Genomic DNA, 18,265 nt, shown 5'->3' on the forward strand with positions numbered 1-18,265 from the left:
TTTTATATATATATTTCTGAAAGTCTTTGCCAGAACAATCAGGCAAAAGAAATAAAAGGCATCCAAATTGGGAATGAAGAAGTTGAAGTGTCACTCTTTGTAGATAACACAATTCTGTATATTGAAAAGCCTAAATACTCCATCATAAAAACTATTAGAAACAATAAACAAATACAGTAAAGTTGTAGAATACAAAATCAATGAACAAAAATCTACTGCTTTCCTATATACTAACAATGAAACTTCAGAAAAAGAAATGAAACAAAAATATTCCTTTTGCAATTGCAACAAAAAGAATAAAATATCTAGGAATAAATTTAACAAAGGATGTGAAGAACTTATATACTGAAAATATAAAACATTATTAAAAGAAATTGAAAACTACATAATGAAATGGAAAGATATTCCATGTTCAAGGATTGGAAGAATAACATAGTTAAAATAGCCATATTACTCAAAGCAATATACAGATTTAATGCAATCCCCATCAAAATCCCAATGTCTTTTTTGTTGTTGTGAATCCTCATCTGAAGATATTTTCTTCATTGGTTTTTAGAGAGAGTGGAAGGGAGGGAGGAAAGGAGAGAGAGAAAGAGAGAAACATTGATGTGAGAGAGACACACTGATTGGTTGCCTCCTGCACACACCCCAACCAAGGATCAAATCTGCAACCCAGGTACATGTCCTTGACTGGGAATCGAACCCGCAACCCTTTGGTGCATGGGCTCTCTAACCACTGTGCAACATGGGCCAGGGTCCCAGTGTCATTTTTAAAAAATATATTTTTATTGATTTCAGAGAGGAAGGGAGATGGAGAGAGAAATAGAAACATCAATGATGTGAGAGAATTACTGGTTGGCTGCCTCCTGTACACCCCCCATTGGGGATTGAAACCACAACCTGGGCAAGTGCCCTGACCAGGAATTGAATTGTGACCTCCTGGTTCATAGGTCAACACTCAACCACCAAGCGACACCAGTTGGGCCCCAATATCATTTTTTAAAGAAATAGAACAAAAAATCATCAGACTTATATGGAACCACAAAAGACCTAATAGACAAAGCAATCCTGAGAACAAAGATTGAGGCCAGACCTATCATACTGACTTCACATTATACTACAGAGCTACAATAATCAAAACAACATGGTATTGGCAGAAAAACAACACACAGACCAGTAGAACAGAATTGAGAGCCCAGAAATAAAACCACATGTATATAGGCAAATAATTTTTGAAAAAGGAGCCAAATCACACAATGGAGAAAAGAAAGCCTCTTCAATAAATGGTGCTGGGAAAATTGGAAAGCCACATACAAAAACTGAAACTAAATTAGTTTGTCCCTACGTACAAAAATTAGTTCAAAATGAATCAAAGACCTAAATATAAGACTTGAAACAATAAATTGCATAGATGAAAACATAGGTACTAAACTTAAGGACCCAAATCTTAGAGAACATTTTATAAATCTGACCCCAAAGGCAAGGGAAGGGCAAAAGCTTCTGCACAGGAATAGAAACTTCCAACAAAACAAAAGGCAACCAACCAAATGGGAGGTGATATTTGCAAACAGCAGCTCCGACAAGGGATTGATATCCAAAATACATATATAAAGCACTCATACAACTCAACACCAAACAAACAATCCAATAAAAAAAAATGAGCAGAAGACATGAACAGACACCTCTCCCAAGAAGACATACAAAGTCCAGAAGATATATGAAAAGATGTTCAACTTCACTAGCTATTGGGGAAATGCAAACCAAAACTACAATAAGATACTACCTCACACCTTTTAGAATGGTTATTATCAACAAGACAGATAATAACAAGTATTGGTGACAGAACACGATTTGACTGTGGGTGGTGGGCACACAATGCAATATACAGGTCATGTATCATAGAAATGTACACTTGAAACCTCTATGATCTTATTAACCAACTAGAGGCCCAGTGCACGAATTCATGCACAGGTGGGGTCCCTCGGCCTGGCCGGCAATTGGGGCTGATCAAGGTCATCTTGCCCAGTCCCTATTGGGGCGATCGGGGCCAGCCGGCTGGGAGGGAGGGATCGCAGGAGGTTGGTCCACCATAGGAGGTTGGTCCGCCACAGGAGGTTGGCTGTGGGAGCACACTGACCACCAGAGAGCAGCTCCTGTGTTGAGCGTCTGCCCCATGGTGGTCAGGGCATGTCATAGCAACTGGTCGACTGATCGTTCTGTCATTCAGTCATAAGGGTCACTTAGGCTTTTATATATATAGATGTCATCCCAATAAATTTGACCATATTTACATGAATTTAATATAAACTTGTTAAACCCCTATTTGAAGAGATCAATGTATACAGTAAACTCTTAGCTGGATATTTACTAGTCCATATACATAGCATAGTGTAAATTAACTCTATTCATTATTCTGACCATGAGGCAATGGCAATTCTGAATATATGAGTAGTTGTAGTGTTAAAGTATTAAATTCTTTGAGGTGTGACAAGCATTTAAGTTCAATACTTTAATTCCCCAATGATGCTAGACAGCAGAGTTTAAAGCCATGATTAAGCAACCTAAAAATTTTACACTTCAATAGTATAGTTGGTGTGTACACTGTCTTAAAATTCAAGGTCCAAACATATAATAAAAGTATAATAAAGAGAAGACATACCACAAAGCAAAAAAAAAAACTAATTTTTGCTACTTGAGTTGCAGTAAGTTTCCCCACAGTTTTGAGTATGGATTCTTGTTCTTTCACAGTAGGATATGACATGCGAGACAACTTGGCTTCCAATGCATGGCTTGATGGAAGCTGTCGAATCTCCATGATATTACTGAACCTTACACGAGACTTTTTGGGAGCTTAAAAGAAAAAGTATAGTACAAATCATTAAACGTTTCTCCTCACATCCAACAAAAGTCACATTTTAATTTACTAATAAAAGCATATTATTTAATCTATCTATGACCAGACTTGAACAGTCAAAGAAAAACCATTTATATCATCACCTGAGGCAGCTTTGCTCATTCAAAAAGTAAACAGAAAAAAACGTTTACATCTATAAAAATGTTTTAAAGGTTTAAGGTACAACCAATATTCAAACAAGATTTCTGCAACTGTATATATACACAACTGCCTAGTTCAGGATTATAGTATGATTAGAGGCCTGGTGCACAAAAATTTGTGCACTCGGGGGGAGTCCCTCAGCCCGGCCTGTGCCCTCTCGCAGTCTGGGATCCCTCGAGGGATGACCACCTGCTAGCTTAGGCCCACTCCCCAGGGGATTGGGCCTAAGCTGGCAGTCAGACATCCCTCTGGAAGCCCGGGAGCCCTCAAGGGATGTCCACTTGCCAGCGGGGAGCAGGCCTAAGCTGCAGTTGGACATCCTTAGCGCTGCTGAGGAGGCGGGAGAGGCTCCCACCACCACTGCTGTACTGGCAGTCATCAGCCTGGCTTGTGGCTGAGCAGAGCTCCCCCTGTGGGAGTGCACTGACCACCAGGGGGGCAGCTCCTTCATTGAGCCCCCTGGTGGTCAGTGTGTGTCATAGTGACCAGTCATTCCCAGTTGTTCTGCTGTTAAGGTCAATTTGCATATTACCCTTCTATTATATAGGATAGAGGCCTGGTGCATGGGTGGGGGCCGGCTGGTTTGCCCTGAAGGGTGTCCCGGATCAGGGTGGGGGAACCCCGCTGGAGCGTTTGGCCAGCCTGGGTGAGGGGCTGAGGGCCGTTTTCAGGCTGGCCACACCCCTTTCAGGGAGGGGCATCCTGCTGGGGTTCCTGGCCAGCCTGGGTAGGTGCTGAGGGCCGTTTTCAGGCTGGCCACACCCCCTTCAGGGTGGGGGGGTCCTGCTGGGGTGCCTGGCCAGCCTGGGTAGGTGCTGAGGGCCGTTTTCAGGCTGGCCACACCCCCTTCAGGGTGGGGGGGTCCTGCTGGGGTGCCTGGCCAGCCTGGGTGAGGGGCTGATGGCTGTTTGCAGTCTGGCCACACCCCCCAGCCATCCAAGCTCCCAGTGGAGGCTGGTTGGAAGCAGGTATCTGGGATTTATTTATCTTCTATAATTGAAACTTTGTTGCCTTGAATGGAGGCCACAGCCGGCCAGAGCAGACGGGAAGCTTGGCTTCCTCCATCGCCGGGGCAACCAAGCCTCCTGCCTGCTCCAGCTCTGTGGCTGCCAGCCGCCATCTTGGTTGGGTTAATTTGCATATAGTCGCTCTGATTGGCTGGTGGGCGTGGCTTGGGCATAGCAGAGGTACAGTCAATTTGCATGTTTCTCTTTTATTAGATTAGATTATTATTTTAGCATTTATAGTAAAACTTTGGATTTTCCCTCATAGATAATCAATTTATGAGAATTAGTTTCCATTCAAGAATACAGAATATTCCTCTATAGGGCCATTCGTTGCAAAAGAACATTATGGATAAATACTGTGCCTTATGTTGAAGCTGGCATTCTTTACTAAATTCACAGAACCAGCAAAATTCCTATAACTGGCTATCAAGTTTTTTTGATGGCATGGTTGAAGAGAATATTGTTCATTAAGAAAAGAAGTATATATATAAAGCACAGAGACTTCTGGTATTTGGAAATTATTTCCAGTTGAATTAATAAAAACTCCAGTCATACTTCTGGAAGACTACAGGCGGCGAAGCCAATACCACCTGAACAGACAACTGTCAAGTGATCTCAAAAATCACTAAGTTTCGGGATGGCTTGAATGAAGCTAAGATTTCCACCCATATCCAAGATATGAAATTCTAAATTTTGCTTACTTTTTTCAGTATCAATATTTGTATTCTCAGGTTTTTCACTGGGAAGATCATGAAATTTCACAGGAACATACAGAGGTTCACTCTGAAACATACCAGAAACAGAAACAAACATAAACAAATACGTAATAGCTGATATAGTGGTAAAATTTAAGTGGATGGTTTGTAGGCACAGATACCACTCAAAACATGGCTGTTCACCACCATGTTTTTACAGCATAATTTACCCAAAATGCATTTTCAAGACTTAAAGGAGAAACTCAAATGATGCACATAGGTACAATGACAGAAAAGAACCAGTTTCAAGTTTGTAAGTGTAATAATACCGCATTGGTATCTTATAATACTTAACATTTAAATGTCATAAAAGCAGACCCATCTCTCAATTAACAGATTACCTCCCATTCCTTTTCACTCGTTATTTTAATAAATACATGTTGAGTCCCACTATGTCAGGTGCTGTCCTACTTCCTGAGAATATAAGAGTGAACGAAGTGTCCTCAGTGATCATATAGTCCAAAGGGGAAGGCAGACAGTGAACAGATAATCAACTATATAATATGTATATATGTTTGCCAAGTTGTTTTCTCTTATTACTTAAGATTCAACTAAAACCAAAAATTCCTGAAAACTTTTTTAGCATTAATAGATACGAAAAAAAAAAAAAGCTACAACTTACCAGTTCTTGCTATGTACCAGGTACCAAGTCCAGAGCAGTTAAACATACATTTCTCATCAGCCCTTGAAACTACCTTATAAAATGGTATTTTAAATAACTTTTCTACAAGCTGAGATATAATAACCCAGGGGTAGACAACAGAATTAAGCCAGGTTTGTCTAACATGTTCTAAAGATCGATATTTTTAAGTCGTTTTAAATTCCTCAACTGTTTTTGCAAAAATTGTTCAGATAATCCATATTTAAAAAACAATTCTCCAACCAAGCTGTTTCTTAAATTAACATAAAATTGTGTTTTATATCTTTGATTTCTCTTTTAACTCCTGGTATAGAACTCCACCAATAAAAATTATTCAGTAAATGAAGAGACTATAGAATCTGGAAATAGATGTAGTCTCTTGTTACATTGAACTTTTCATTACAGCATTTGGCCTAGAATGATTTGACATATCCATCTTAAAGATAATAGCAAAAATTAGGAGAAGAGCCCTAACCGGTTTGGCTCAGTGGATAGAGCGTCGGCCTGCAGACTGAAAGGTCCCAGGTTCGATTCCGGTCAAGGGCATGTACCTTGGTTGTGGGCACATCCCAGTAGAAGGTGTGCAGGAGGCACCTGATCGATGTTTCTCTCTCATCGATGTTTCTAACTCTTTATCCCTCTCCCTTCCTCTCTGTAAAAAAAAAAAAATCAATAAAATATTTTTTTTAAAAAAATTAGTAGAAGAGTAGTTAGAAGAGTAGGCTGCCATCTTAGCTCTGCTTTCTACACTGAAAGAGACAACTGATAATACTTTGTTGATGCTTATGATCCCAGAGAAATGAGATGACATTTTCCCTAAACTTCAAAAACTTTTCACAGCACCTTGTAACCTACCCTGAATACAAATGTAGTTCTAGAAGCCGGACAAACAAAAAACCAAGCTAATGCATATAAATTTGTATTAAATTTTAGAGCAACTTTAAAATTCTTCTCAGACAAAATGCCACATTTTGAACAATACATTAAAAAACGTTTTAGTAAAAACAAAAAAATGTTTTAGTGATGGTCTAAATAAATATTTTAATATATTATCTCTCCAAAGAGATTATAAATGCCTAATATAAGTAAATGCATTACTTTATCTGCTTATTATCTGTCTCCTTCTCCTTTCCAAACTTATGCTCTCACTACTAGAATGTAAACTATATTTCCAGAGTAAAAAACAAGTGCTTAATACAGATCAAGCACTCTTAAAAAATTTATGGGACTAATGAAAAATCTCCTTAAAAATTCTCAGTGCCAAGCAAATACATGTGTTTCTAAGTGATAATAATCCTATATAATTGATGCACACTGACCACCAGGGAGCAAACGCTCAACACAGCAGCTGCCCCCTGCTCCCCATGGGTAGCAGGCCTAAGCCATCAGTCGGACATCCCCCAAGGGCTCCCGGGCTGGGCCCCCCGCCCCCCGAGTGCACGGATTTCATGCACTGGGCCTCTAGTATAATAATAAACACGAAGTAACAAAGCTTTTAAGAAACAAAGGGCTGCCCATCACTATTTTCACTTCTTAACTATTTCCCTCCCCCTCTCTTCCCTGTAGTAGTTGAATTGCTTATTTTTTGGCTCCCGGTGTCCCTAAAGAAAGAGTACCAAGCTAAAATAATCATGGAGGGCACCCAATATTTATATATATTCTAATGTAGCTTTGGTGTTCAAAGCTATTCAGTCCTTCCCACTACGTCTCACCTCCCTCTGCTCCATTCCTGACAAAAAAAGAAGCACTTACCAAAGAGCTATTCATAGTTGTATCTGTTGTGCAAGCAGCAAAATAACCTTCAGCATCTGCAAACTACAGATAACAGGACAAAAAATTCAATTAAACTTGCGATAAAGTAGGACTAGTGTCAGTCACAGCTTAAAAGAATAGAAAAACCAGAGTAGATATATAATAATATAACTATTATTAACAACTAGGGGCACCAGTTGTTCCACATAACAACTAGTGCCCAGTCAAAGGCACCTGTCCCCCAGCTCTTAGCTCCCCCCTGGGTTTCCGATCACTGTCAGTTGCCAGGGGCTTCTTCCTACTTTCCCTTTCGCCTCCCTGCATTGATGCCTACATATGCAAATTAACCGCCATCTTGTTGGCAGTTAACTGCCAATCTTAGTTGGCAGTTAATTTGCATATAGCCCTGATTAGCCAATGAAAAGGGTATCGTCGTACGCCAATTACCATTTTTCTCTTTTATTAGTGTTGATAATAGCAGCTAATGGTCAGTATTCAACCATGCAAGGTTGGTATTATCTTCATTTTAAAGAAACTGAGACTGAGAGATTTTATCTAAGTAACAAGAGTTAGGATTAAACCCAAGTTAGTCTAACTCCAAAATGTATGCTCCTTTCACAATCCTATATAATAAAAGCCTAATATGCAAATTGATTAAACCATGGAACAACTGGTTGCTGTGGTGCACACTGACCACCAGGGGGCAGATGCTCAATGCAGGAGCTTCCCCCTGGTGGTCAGTGTGCTTCCACAGGGGGAGCGTTGCTCAGCCAGAAGCCAGGCTCAGGGCTGGTGAGTGCAGCAGCAGTGGCAGGAGCCTCTTCCACCTCCGAGGCAGCACTAAGGAGCAGCAAGTAGGCAGGCGGTAAGGAGTGAGGGCTCCTGGACTGCGAGAGGGGTGTCTGACTGGTGACTTAGCCCTGCGGGGAGTGGGCCTAAGCCGGCAGTCGGACATCCCCCAAGGGGTCCCGGACTGCGAGAGGGTGCAGGCAGGCTAAGGGCCCCCTCCTCCCCCAAGAGCATGAATTTTCATGCACTGGGCCTCTAGTACTATTATAATATTTCAGATTAGCAAGGGAAGGAAAGTGAGTGGTTAGTCAAAAAGACAAATAACATCTTTGTATTATCATGATAACAGTATTAATCAAGAATTCCCTAAATGGATCTCAGCGGCTGGACCACGTTCTGAGAAGCACGGTGCTAGTGGTGTATAAGCAGGCTTTTATTCATACCCACAGCTACCCTATCATTATCCTTGCTTAGTCGCTAGAGGTTAAATAACTTGCCCAAGGTCAAACAATCAGCAGTGACAGAACAAGATTCAAATACAAAGCCCATGCTATTAAGAATGCTTGTATATCAATAAGAAAAAGTCAATGTAGAAAAATGGACAAGACATATAGACAACTGATAAAAGAATTCTATTGTGCAACAAATATATGAAAGAGTAACCCATACCATGCATACTAAACAAGATGCCACTGATCACTTAATCAAGTTGGCGAATGTTAGAGTTTTGGTAAGGATTCAATCTCATATACTGCTAACGGAGATATAAGTTAGGTATAACTATAAGACTAAACTTATTTCTGCTATAAATAATTTTAAGTATTATTACATAAATATATAGCTATAGAAAATATCAAATATTTATAGTGGCCTTAGAATGGTGAGATTGTGGATAAATTATTCTTGTTCTTCTTGTTACTATAATTTGTCTTCAACAATGAATATTTATCACTACTACATTCAAAAAATCTTTAATATTAAAGAATGTTCTAGTAATACTAAATTACATAGAAAGTTGTTCATGATAACAAGTTATAAAACAGGACATAACAGTAAATTTCACTTTTGTGAAAAATGAAACAAATGCACACATGAAAAAAAACTGCAGGATATATGCCAAAATACTGTCAATGAATGGTAGAATTATTCCTTGAATAGTAGAATTTATTATTTTTTGACTATATTTTCTAAATTTTTGATAATGTACATGTATTCATATACATATAACATCCCTACATGTAATACTATAATATATATATGTTTCTATAATGTCTATATATTCCTCTTAAAAATAATATATATGCACACACTTTTTTTCATAAAAGTTAAATTTTTGTGCACATATAAGTGTATACTTCCAGGCTTTACCTCAAAAGTTACTGAAAAGCCCCTGATAAAAATCAAATGACTGTATTTCTCAAGAATGTACTCATTAGATAAGACAAAATATAATAGTATTTTAACCTACACAAAAAAAATGGCAGACAAAAGAATGGGAGTGACAGAGACAGAAAGTAAAACAGTACTAACCAGGGAAGGAAAGGAGGAGGGACATGGGAGTTGTTTAATAGGCAGTGTTTCTGTTTGGAATGATGAAAAAGTTCTGGAGTGGATAGTGGTGATGTTTGCACAGCAAAATACTTACTGCCACTGAACTATATACTTTTTAAAATGTTTCAAATTGCCCTAGCTGGTTTGGCTCAGTGTATAGAGCGTCAGCCTGCAAACTGAAGGGTCTCAGGTTCAATTCCAGTAACGGACACATGCCCCGACTGCGGGCTCGATCACCAGTAAGGGGCATGCAGGAGGCAGCCAATCAATGATTCTTTCTCATCACTGATGTTTCTATGTCTCTCTCCCTCTCCCTTCCTCTCTGAGATCAATAAAAATATATTTTAAAGATAAAATAAAAATGTTTTAAATAGGAACTTTTGTTTTATATATATATAATCTCCCACAAAAAAGGGAAAAAGAAAAAAATGGTTAAGCCCTAACCAGTTTGTCTCAGTGGATAGAGCGTCAGCCTGCAGACTCAGGGGTCCCAGGTTCGATTCTGGGTTGCGGGCACATCTCCAGTAGGGAGTGTGCAGGAGGCAGCTGATCGATGTTTCTCTCTCATTGATGTTTCTCACTCTATCCCTCTCCCTTCCTCTCTATAAAAAAATCAATAAAATATATTTTAAAAAAAGGTTAAAATGATAAATTTGATGTTATGTATATTTTACCACAATTTTGCTATTTGAAAACCTACTATGCAATAGTATTTATGCTAGAAGCTAAAGAAAAATAAGACAGGCTTTCCTGAAAGGAGAGCACACATCATAACGTGCTAAAAACCATGACGGGGGTATAGAGGGTACTATGGGAATAGCAAGGGCATGTACCTGGGTTGCGGGCACATCTCCAGTAGGGAGTGTGCAGGAGGCGGCTGATCGATGTTTCTCTCTCATCGATGTTTCTCACTCTATCCCTCTCCCTTCCTCTCTGTAAAAAAATCAATAAAATATATTTTTAAAAAAGGTTAAAATGATAAATTTGATGTTATGTATATTTTACCACAATTTTAAAAAGAAAAGGGGAGAGAATAAAAAAAATTGAGACAGTGTTATATTCTTCATTCTCAAAACTTCAGTTTCTATTTCTATGAATCAGCACTGGAAGAACATAATTTGATTAGCCAAACATCTGAAACATGCCCTGAAATATGCTATTTTCATTTTAACAAATAAACCTTGAATAATTTTGCTTTTACAATCAATGGTATAACCAATTAGATGATAATCATCCAATCTACAAAAGATCAGAGAGCCAGATATTCTTCTTCTTCCTTACTTTCATCATCATCTCCACATTAAATGATTTAGGCTAGTTCAAAAATGTTTAACAACTCAGAGGATGTCATGAGATAAAGAAAAGAGGGTGATTATATACCTTTGATTTCTCACAAGATATTCTGATACGAAGGTGATTAAAAGAATACATTTAAAGTTTTGGACAAAAGTAGGTTTTTCTTATAATATGCTATGTTCACTCACTTAACTGAACAACTGAAAATTGGACTGTCCTTCAAGAAACTAATACATCTTTAAACTTTGAAAAACTATTTCTGTCTCCAACAAACATTTAAAATTGAAAACTTACAAAAGCAGCATGCTTTCCTCGAAATCCTCTTGTACACTGTTGTCTCCATGGCTTCCAAATAATAAAGCCCAAAAGGTACAGAACAAACATCGATGTTTTTGCAAAGGTGCTGAAGAATGGTTTATTGTACTGAGTAAAAACATACTAGAGAGAAAAAAGTTACATAAACTATGAGATGACTTTAAACCTAATTACTTATCTTCAATAAAACAAAGCCATTACATGATTTTTAACTCTAAAAGTTCATTTGAAAAAGAAAACTCTAGAGGGATTATAAAATGTTTTAGATTCATTTCTGAATATTATACAGAATTTGCCTTGGGGAAAAAAAAGGATAATATACCCAAACAAAGCATGAACAACTTGGCAAAAACAAGTTCTGTTCAACATTCACTGAAAACCTACTATGCAATAGTATTTATGCTAGAAGCTAAAGAAAAATAAGACAGGCTTTCCTGAAAGGAGAGCACACATCATAACGTGCTAAAAACCATGACAGGGGTATAGAGGGTACCATGGGAATAGCAAAGGAGACAGGCAATTTTAAAGGTTATGGAAGTTTCCTAAAAGAAACTATTCTTGCGCTGCCTGAACAGTTATCCCAAAGTAACAGGCAATGAAATGGAATGGTGTATGAAGAAAACTGCATGAAATTTAAAGTTATTAGGAAATTATACAAAATATGTAATCTTTGTTTAAACTGGAAATATCAGTATGGACTCGTGATGTTTCCTTTCCTAAAAAAAGTTTTAGTTATCTGCACTGAAAGACCCAGAAAAAATGGCAACACTGGAGGAATGGGCACTTCTAGAATCCAGATAGTGATCTGAACCATGCGTTATTGAAGAAATGACTACATCCATGTATAGGGCAGGAAATGTACCAGATGAGCCTGGGGTATCTTGTGCCAGAAAGCAGATAGGATGCTAAAGATTAAAGAGATCATGTTAAAAGGGTATTAGAGACAACATGAAGGGGCTGCTAGTGGTCAAAGATAGGAAACTTTAAGTGTCAAAAGAAATAACTACAACTGTTTGAAGCTTCAAGTATACAAAAATCCATGAATGTATAAAGATACTCAAAAAACCCTCAATAGTTACCACTGGAAGTTGCTAGGCAACATTATTTTTAAATGGATAAAGGAAAAGAATCAAGATTTATCCAACATTTTTTCTATAAACCATGTTTCAGGATAACCAAACAGTAGTTATGAAAAAGTCTTCCTTACAGAATTCCAGCTAATAAATGCAGAAGGAATGACCCTTAGAAAAATCGCCACTTTACCACTTCTAATGAAATACCCTATCTGGGCAATAATCATAAGGATATTCAACTATTACTTAGAGGTTGATAAGGAACTTTATAGTTCTCATATTGGCATTACCCATGGTAAGACTTGCAGCCATTATGTGCCTCATGTTGTGATATGCAAGGAAGTGCCCAGTACTACCAAGGTATATTTTCCTAAATACTGAAACTGAATCAAATCAAGACTGTACACCTATCTACCATTTTATAGGAAACTAGAGGGACAGTGCATGGATTCGTGCACTGGTGGGGTCCCTCAGCCTGGCCTGCGGGGATCAGGCTGAAACCAGCTGTCCGACATCCCTGAGGGGTCCCGGATTGCAAGAGGGCATGGGCCAGGCCAAGGGACCCCACCAGTGCATGATCGGGGCTGGAGAGGGACCGCGGGAGGGCTCCAGGACAAGTCCGGCTCGTCTCGCCCAGTCCCGATTGGCTGGACCCCAGCAGCAAGCTAACCTATGGGTCAGAGTGTCTGCCCCCTGGTGGACAGTGCGCATCACAGCAACTGGTTGAACAGTCGAACAGTCAGGCATTTAGCATATTAGGATTTTATTATATAGGATAAAAAAGAGGAGCAAGTTAAATGACACCCCAAGGACGCAATCAGTCAAATCCAGAATGTGTTATGGACTAAATGCTTGGGTCCCCCCAAAATTCATGTTAAAATCCTAACTAACCTCCAATATAGTGATATTAGGAGGTGGGGCCTGTGGGTAGAGCCCTGATGAATGAGATAAGTTCCACATAAAAAGAATCTAGAGAGCTCTGCCTTGTGAGGACACAGTGAGAAGACTGCCACCAAGAACGAGGAAGCAGCTCCACACCAGGGAGAATCTGCCTGCATCTTGACCATGGTCTTTTGAGCCTCCATAACTGTGAGAAATAAACGTTTGTTGCTTGAGCCACACAGCCTATGGTGGTTCTGCCAAAGCACCCCAAACAGAATGACAGTGTAATCCATCCTACAGGAAAAATGATAGTTTCTCCAACAAATCAATGGCATGATAAAGGGAGGGGCGTAGGGGAATACAGCAAAAGAATAAAAATGACCTAAGAATTATAACAAATGAAATGTGTGATCTTTTGTTTAGATCTTAAACTAAAAAGATGTCCTTGACATAACCAAAGAAATTTAAATATGGACTGGATATCCATATTTAAGGAATTGTAGTTAATTTTGTTAGGTATGTTAATAGCATGGTGATTATATTTTTAAAAATTAAGTCATTTTCAGTTTGAGATGAATATAAAAGAATTTTTACATGAAATCAGAAGTTAATAAGATCGGCAAAATTTGACAATTATTAAAAGTAAATGATGAGCACATGAAAATTCATTATACTTCTCTCTACTCTGTATATATTAGATGTTTTCCATAATAAAAAGATTGATTTTCTTTTTAAGAAATATTTTTTTATTGATTTCAGAGAGGAAGGGAGAAGGAGAAAGAGTTAGAAACATCAACGATGAGAATCATTGATCAGCTGCTCCCTGCATGCCCCTCACTGGGGTTCGAGCCACAACCCAGGCATGTGTCCTGACGGGTAATAGAACCGTGACCTCCTGGTTCATAGGTCAACGCTCAACCACTGAACTGAGTCACACCAGCCAGGCTGATTTTATTTTTTTTACATATATAATTTTTAATTTCAAAAGTTTGATAAGCATATTTGTACTGAAGAATCAGACACATTACATATGCTCTTGGATAATGAAATTATAAAATATCCTCTTAGTAACAGATTTTACTTTTTAAAAAATAGGGACACACACAAAAAAAATAGGGACAAGTTTTTGTGTTTGTTTTTTACTTTGCTTAGATATGGATTGCTAAATTATAATTTAATCAGGTGCTCTTTTGCTGTAAATTTTCTTGCCTGATAAATAAGAAACCAAACTACTTAAAACTAAAACAAAAGTTTAACACCCAGCTGGGTTAAGCGCCCAGACTGTTTTGTCTTCTGGACAGAAAGTATAGTGTCAGTCACTGGTGACTACTGGCGCTTAACATGTTAAAGATAGGCTTATTTCTCTGTCAATATTAAAGAGATCTTTTTTGTATTTAAAACAGAATATTAATCTAAAAAGAAGGTTATAGACGAGTGAGGGGTATAGAAGAGTTAAAAATAAATGGCCTGTTTTACTCCAGAGCCAAATTCCAAAAAGACTAAAAATTTATTTATTCATTAGATACAATGTCAATGGCAACTATTTACTTAGCTATGATGTGAGATGACCAGTAGTATCAAATGGCTTCTTCTGACATTTCAGGCCATTTTATAAATGCTAGTTAATTTTTGTATATTAGCCTTGTGATTGCAACATGCAAGTTTAAATACAGTAATTTCTGAAAATAAAATTGCTTGTCTTTTTATAGGGATCACTAACCAAATAGAATAAAGTAAACTGCACAAGTAGAGAGAAAAACTAGCTTGTGAATTCAAAATACCATGATACTGCCAATAGGTCTCAATTAAAAAAAAAAAAAATACAGCCATAGCTGGTTTGCCTCCTGGATAGAGCTTCCATCGGCCTATTGGACTGAAGGGTCCCAGGTTGGATTCCAGTCAAGGGCACATGCCCAGGTTGCAGGCTCCATCCCCAGTAGGGGGCATGCAGGAGGCCGATAAACAATGATTCTCTCTCATCAGTGATGTTTCTATCTCTCCCTCTCCCTTCCTCTCTAAAATCAATAAAAATATATTTTTAAAAAATTTAACTAAAGGCAATCACTGTACTTTTTATAGTAATGTTTGAATCAGCAGATAAAGGTAAATGCAACAATCACGCCTGTGCACAACAGTGAGCTGTATATTACAACTTTGATCACTTTCACTCATTTGTCCAAAAGCATTCTTACATTCTACTAAATGGTGACAAATGGTTTTGCATCCTAGATGGTTGTTCCCCTAAAAATAGCATTTACAGAGAAATAAACTGAACTTAGAAACACACACACACACACACACACACACAGCTTCAAATATTAAGAAAACATGCATATACTCGCTTTCTAACAACCCCTAAAAGACACAAGAAACTTGTATGAAACAACAAAGAGTATCCTTTCAGCTTCAACTTCACTCTAATTCAGTATCAAAGAAAACATAAATAATTCAACCATATTCAAAACGCTTTCAGTGAGCGTGAGAAGAGAGTAATGACTAGCGATCCGACAGAGGAAGAGGGATGTTGTCATGACAATGGAGCATCGTTCCAAGGCCAGCGCCACGTACCGAAGTGAGTTCTGAGGATGCGACCCAGATCACATCCACGAGGAGGAGAATGACGATGCCCAGGGCCATTCGCCGGCGCTGCGTGAAGCCACTGCTCTGGGCGCTCATTCGGTTCATGATACACACACACACCATTTGCAGTCTGTTTAGAAAACAGAGAGGATTCTTTAAAAAAAAACAAAAATAAAAAAAAACAAAAAAATAAAAAAAAAAACAAAAAAACGAGAAAATTCGCAGGGCAGACACATCGGACACGTGTTCCAGTCTGCAGTCTGAATGTCACAGCGTCACTAAAGGGCTCGGCTTACCTTCTCTTCCAGGCCTTGCCGAGGTCCTCCAGAGCGGCGCCTGCAAACCTGGCAGATCTGAGTCTAAACGGCGGCGAGGAACTCAACGCACCTGACGGGAGGCGAAGAGCTCAGAGTCAGAGTCAGCGCACCTTCGGTGCCCGTCCTTAAAATGAGCGCAAACGAAAGGAAATGCCCAAGTGCGGCCAATCTGACTGACACTCCTCCCCAGACTTCAGGCTGTCATCAGAGAATTACACGGCACCAAGCACAGAAAATAAATGAAAAAGCGACCTGCAGCACAGCGCACAGACCACAGCCGGGCGCTCCCGGGAAACGGCGTCGGTGAACCGCACCGACCGAGCCCGCCCCCTCTGCGGGGAGCCCGCCCCGGACAGGGCTCCGCACGCGCGGCTTCTGCGCGGCTTCGCTGCCCCCCGACCTCGAGCGGGGTTCGGGCGAAAGGGAGTCGTTTGTGGTGAGTCCGGGGCGCGTTTCCAGGCGCTCACGTGGTAAAGGGGAAGGCTCCTCCGCCACCCCGTCACTCTATCTGGACATTTAAACCGAAATGGCAACGCACAGGAGCAGAGAGGAAACAGCTGTTGCGGGGAACCCGCCTCCTTTTTCGGAGGCACAAGTGTGGGGCAGTGACGCCTCCCGGGGAGCGTCCATGTCCCGAGGTGGCGGCGCTCGGGCAGCTCCCTCGGCGGCCGGAGTCGCACCCGCCGCCCGCCTCCCCGTCGGGCCGCCCGGCAGACCGTTAACGGCGCTTCGGCCGCCGCCCAGGGCGCAGTCGTGGGGCCCTGCCCGCCTACCTGGCCTTCCTGCCCAGCGGAGGCGTCGTGGCGGCACCATGAGCGGACCGGCCCGGCCCTGCCGCCGCCCAGCGCCACGGCCACGGCCTCGGACTCACGGAGCGGTCGCGGCGCCCGGCATTGCGCCGGCCAGAGGCCCAGCCCCTGAAGCCGCGGTGCCCTCCGAGCGAGGCTGCCGACGCCGCCCGGCTCCACGGGGCCCGGGAGGGCGCGGAGCGGCGAAGCGAGGGGACCACGCAGGCAGCGATGGCCGCGGAGCCGGGAGCTGGACCCGGTGCCGACCCCACCCCCAGCCGGTCGGCCGCCCGCGGCCCCGCCCCCTCCCCGCCCCACGGCGTGGGCGCGTGATTACGTCACGGCGAGGCGGTGGCGGACTAGGGGGTGTGTCCCACGTGATTCGCAGCGCTGAGCGGGGCGCTGGCGGAGGGGCGCGGGGCCGCCCAGGAAGAGCGGAGTTAGGGAGACGGGGTGCGGGGCGCGGTGGAAGGAGAGAGGGGAGCGGGCGGGCGTGGCTGGGCGGAGCGTAGGGCCGGGGGAGTGGCCGAGCTGCCCCTTGACCCCAGACTAGGGCAAGAGCTGTCAATTGTTTTACAAAGTTCCGCCCGGAACTCTTGACATTCCTGAAAGCAAAGTGGCTTGGGAGGATCTTTGCTTTCTGGAACCTGTAGTGTGTAAACTGGGTCCCAGCTGTTGGAGTTAGAGGCTGTGCAGCTTCACCTCCCTGGCCCTCAGTTTCCTCATTTGAGAAGTGGGCATAATGATAGTGCCTGATATATATATATAATCCTGATAAATATAAATATAAATAAATAAATATATATATATATCTACACTAATAAAAGAGAAAAATGGTAATTGGCGTGCAACGATACCCTTTTCATTGGCTAATCAGGGCTATATGCAAATTAACTGCCAACTAAGATTGGCAGTTAACTGCCAACAAGATGGCGGTTAATTTGCATATGTAGGCACAATGCAGGGAGGCGAAAGGGAAAGCAGGAAGAAGCCCCCTGCCACTGACAGTGATCGGAAACCCAGGGGGAAGCTAAGAGCTGGGGGGCAGGGCAAAGGCGGCCCTGGGGCATGATCGGAGAATCAGGCCCCTTTGCCGCCCTGGCCAGTGATAGCAGGAAGTAGGGGTGGAGCCAGCGATGGGAGATGGGCACGGTCGAAGCTGGCAGTCCCGGGAGCTATGGGTCCCTTGCCTGGGCCTAAAGCGGAGCCCACGATTGCGGGGCCGCTGCAGCTGCGGGTCCCCGCTGCCCGGGCCGGATGCCTAGGCCAGAGGCGTTAGGCCTGGGCAGGGGCAGAGCCTGCAACCGCGGGGAGCTGGGGGTCCCCTGCCCAGGCCTGACACCTCTGCCGGAGGCCTCAGGCCTGGTCAAGGGGCCGATCCGGTGATTGGTGATCGGAGGGTGATGAGGGTCAACTCCTCTGGCCGAGGCATCAGGCCTGGGTGGGGGGCGGAGCCGAGGATTGG

General features: G+C 41.7%; 1 protein-coding gene across 15 annotated transcripts in view; it reads right to left on the reverse strand.

Annotated features, from left to right (window-relative positions):
* Positions 1 to 17,099, reverse strand: part of SLC35F5 (solute carrier family 35 member F5) — a 49,366-nt gene extending 32,267 nt beyond the window's left edge. For 12 of the 15 annotated variants that reach the window (XR_009453861.1, XR_009453860.1, XR_009453859.1 and 9 more), the window contains exons 1-7: positions 16,786 to 17,099; positions 15,992 to 16,082; positions 15,684 to 15,825; positions 11,140 to 11,283; positions 7,210 to 7,272; positions 4,764 to 4,845; positions 2,660 to 2,850 (exon numbers count right to left, since the gene is read on the reverse strand). Coding sequence is in view for 9 of the 15 variants with exons in the window: in XM_059704648.1 (XP_059560631.1) it covers positions 2,660 to 2,850; positions 4,764 to 4,845; positions 7,210 to 7,272; positions 11,140 to 11,283; positions 15,684 to 15,825; positions 15,992 to 16,082; positions 16,786 to 16,825 (753 nt within the window). In the remaining 6 variants the exon portion in view is untranslated. Of the gene's footprint in view, positions 1 to 2,659; positions 2,851 to 4,763; positions 4,846 to 7,209; positions 7,273 to 11,139; positions 11,284 to 15,683; positions 15,849 to 15,991; positions 16,137 to 16,785 lie in introns of all 15 variants that reach the window. The other 3 variants (XM_059704644.1, XM_059704645.1, XM_059704647.1) reach the window with 3 other exon arrangements.
* Between the last annotated feature and the right edge of the window lie 1,166 nt (positions 17,100 to 18,265).

The sequence above is a fragment of the Myotis daubentonii genome, chromosome 7 (assembly GCF_963259705.1).
Source record: "Myotis daubentonii chromosome 7, mMyoDau2.1, whole genome shotgun sequence".
In the NCBI taxonomy this organism is placed as follows: domain Eukaryota; kingdom Metazoa; phylum Chordata; class Mammalia; order Chiroptera; family Vespertilionidae; genus Myotis; species Myotis daubentonii.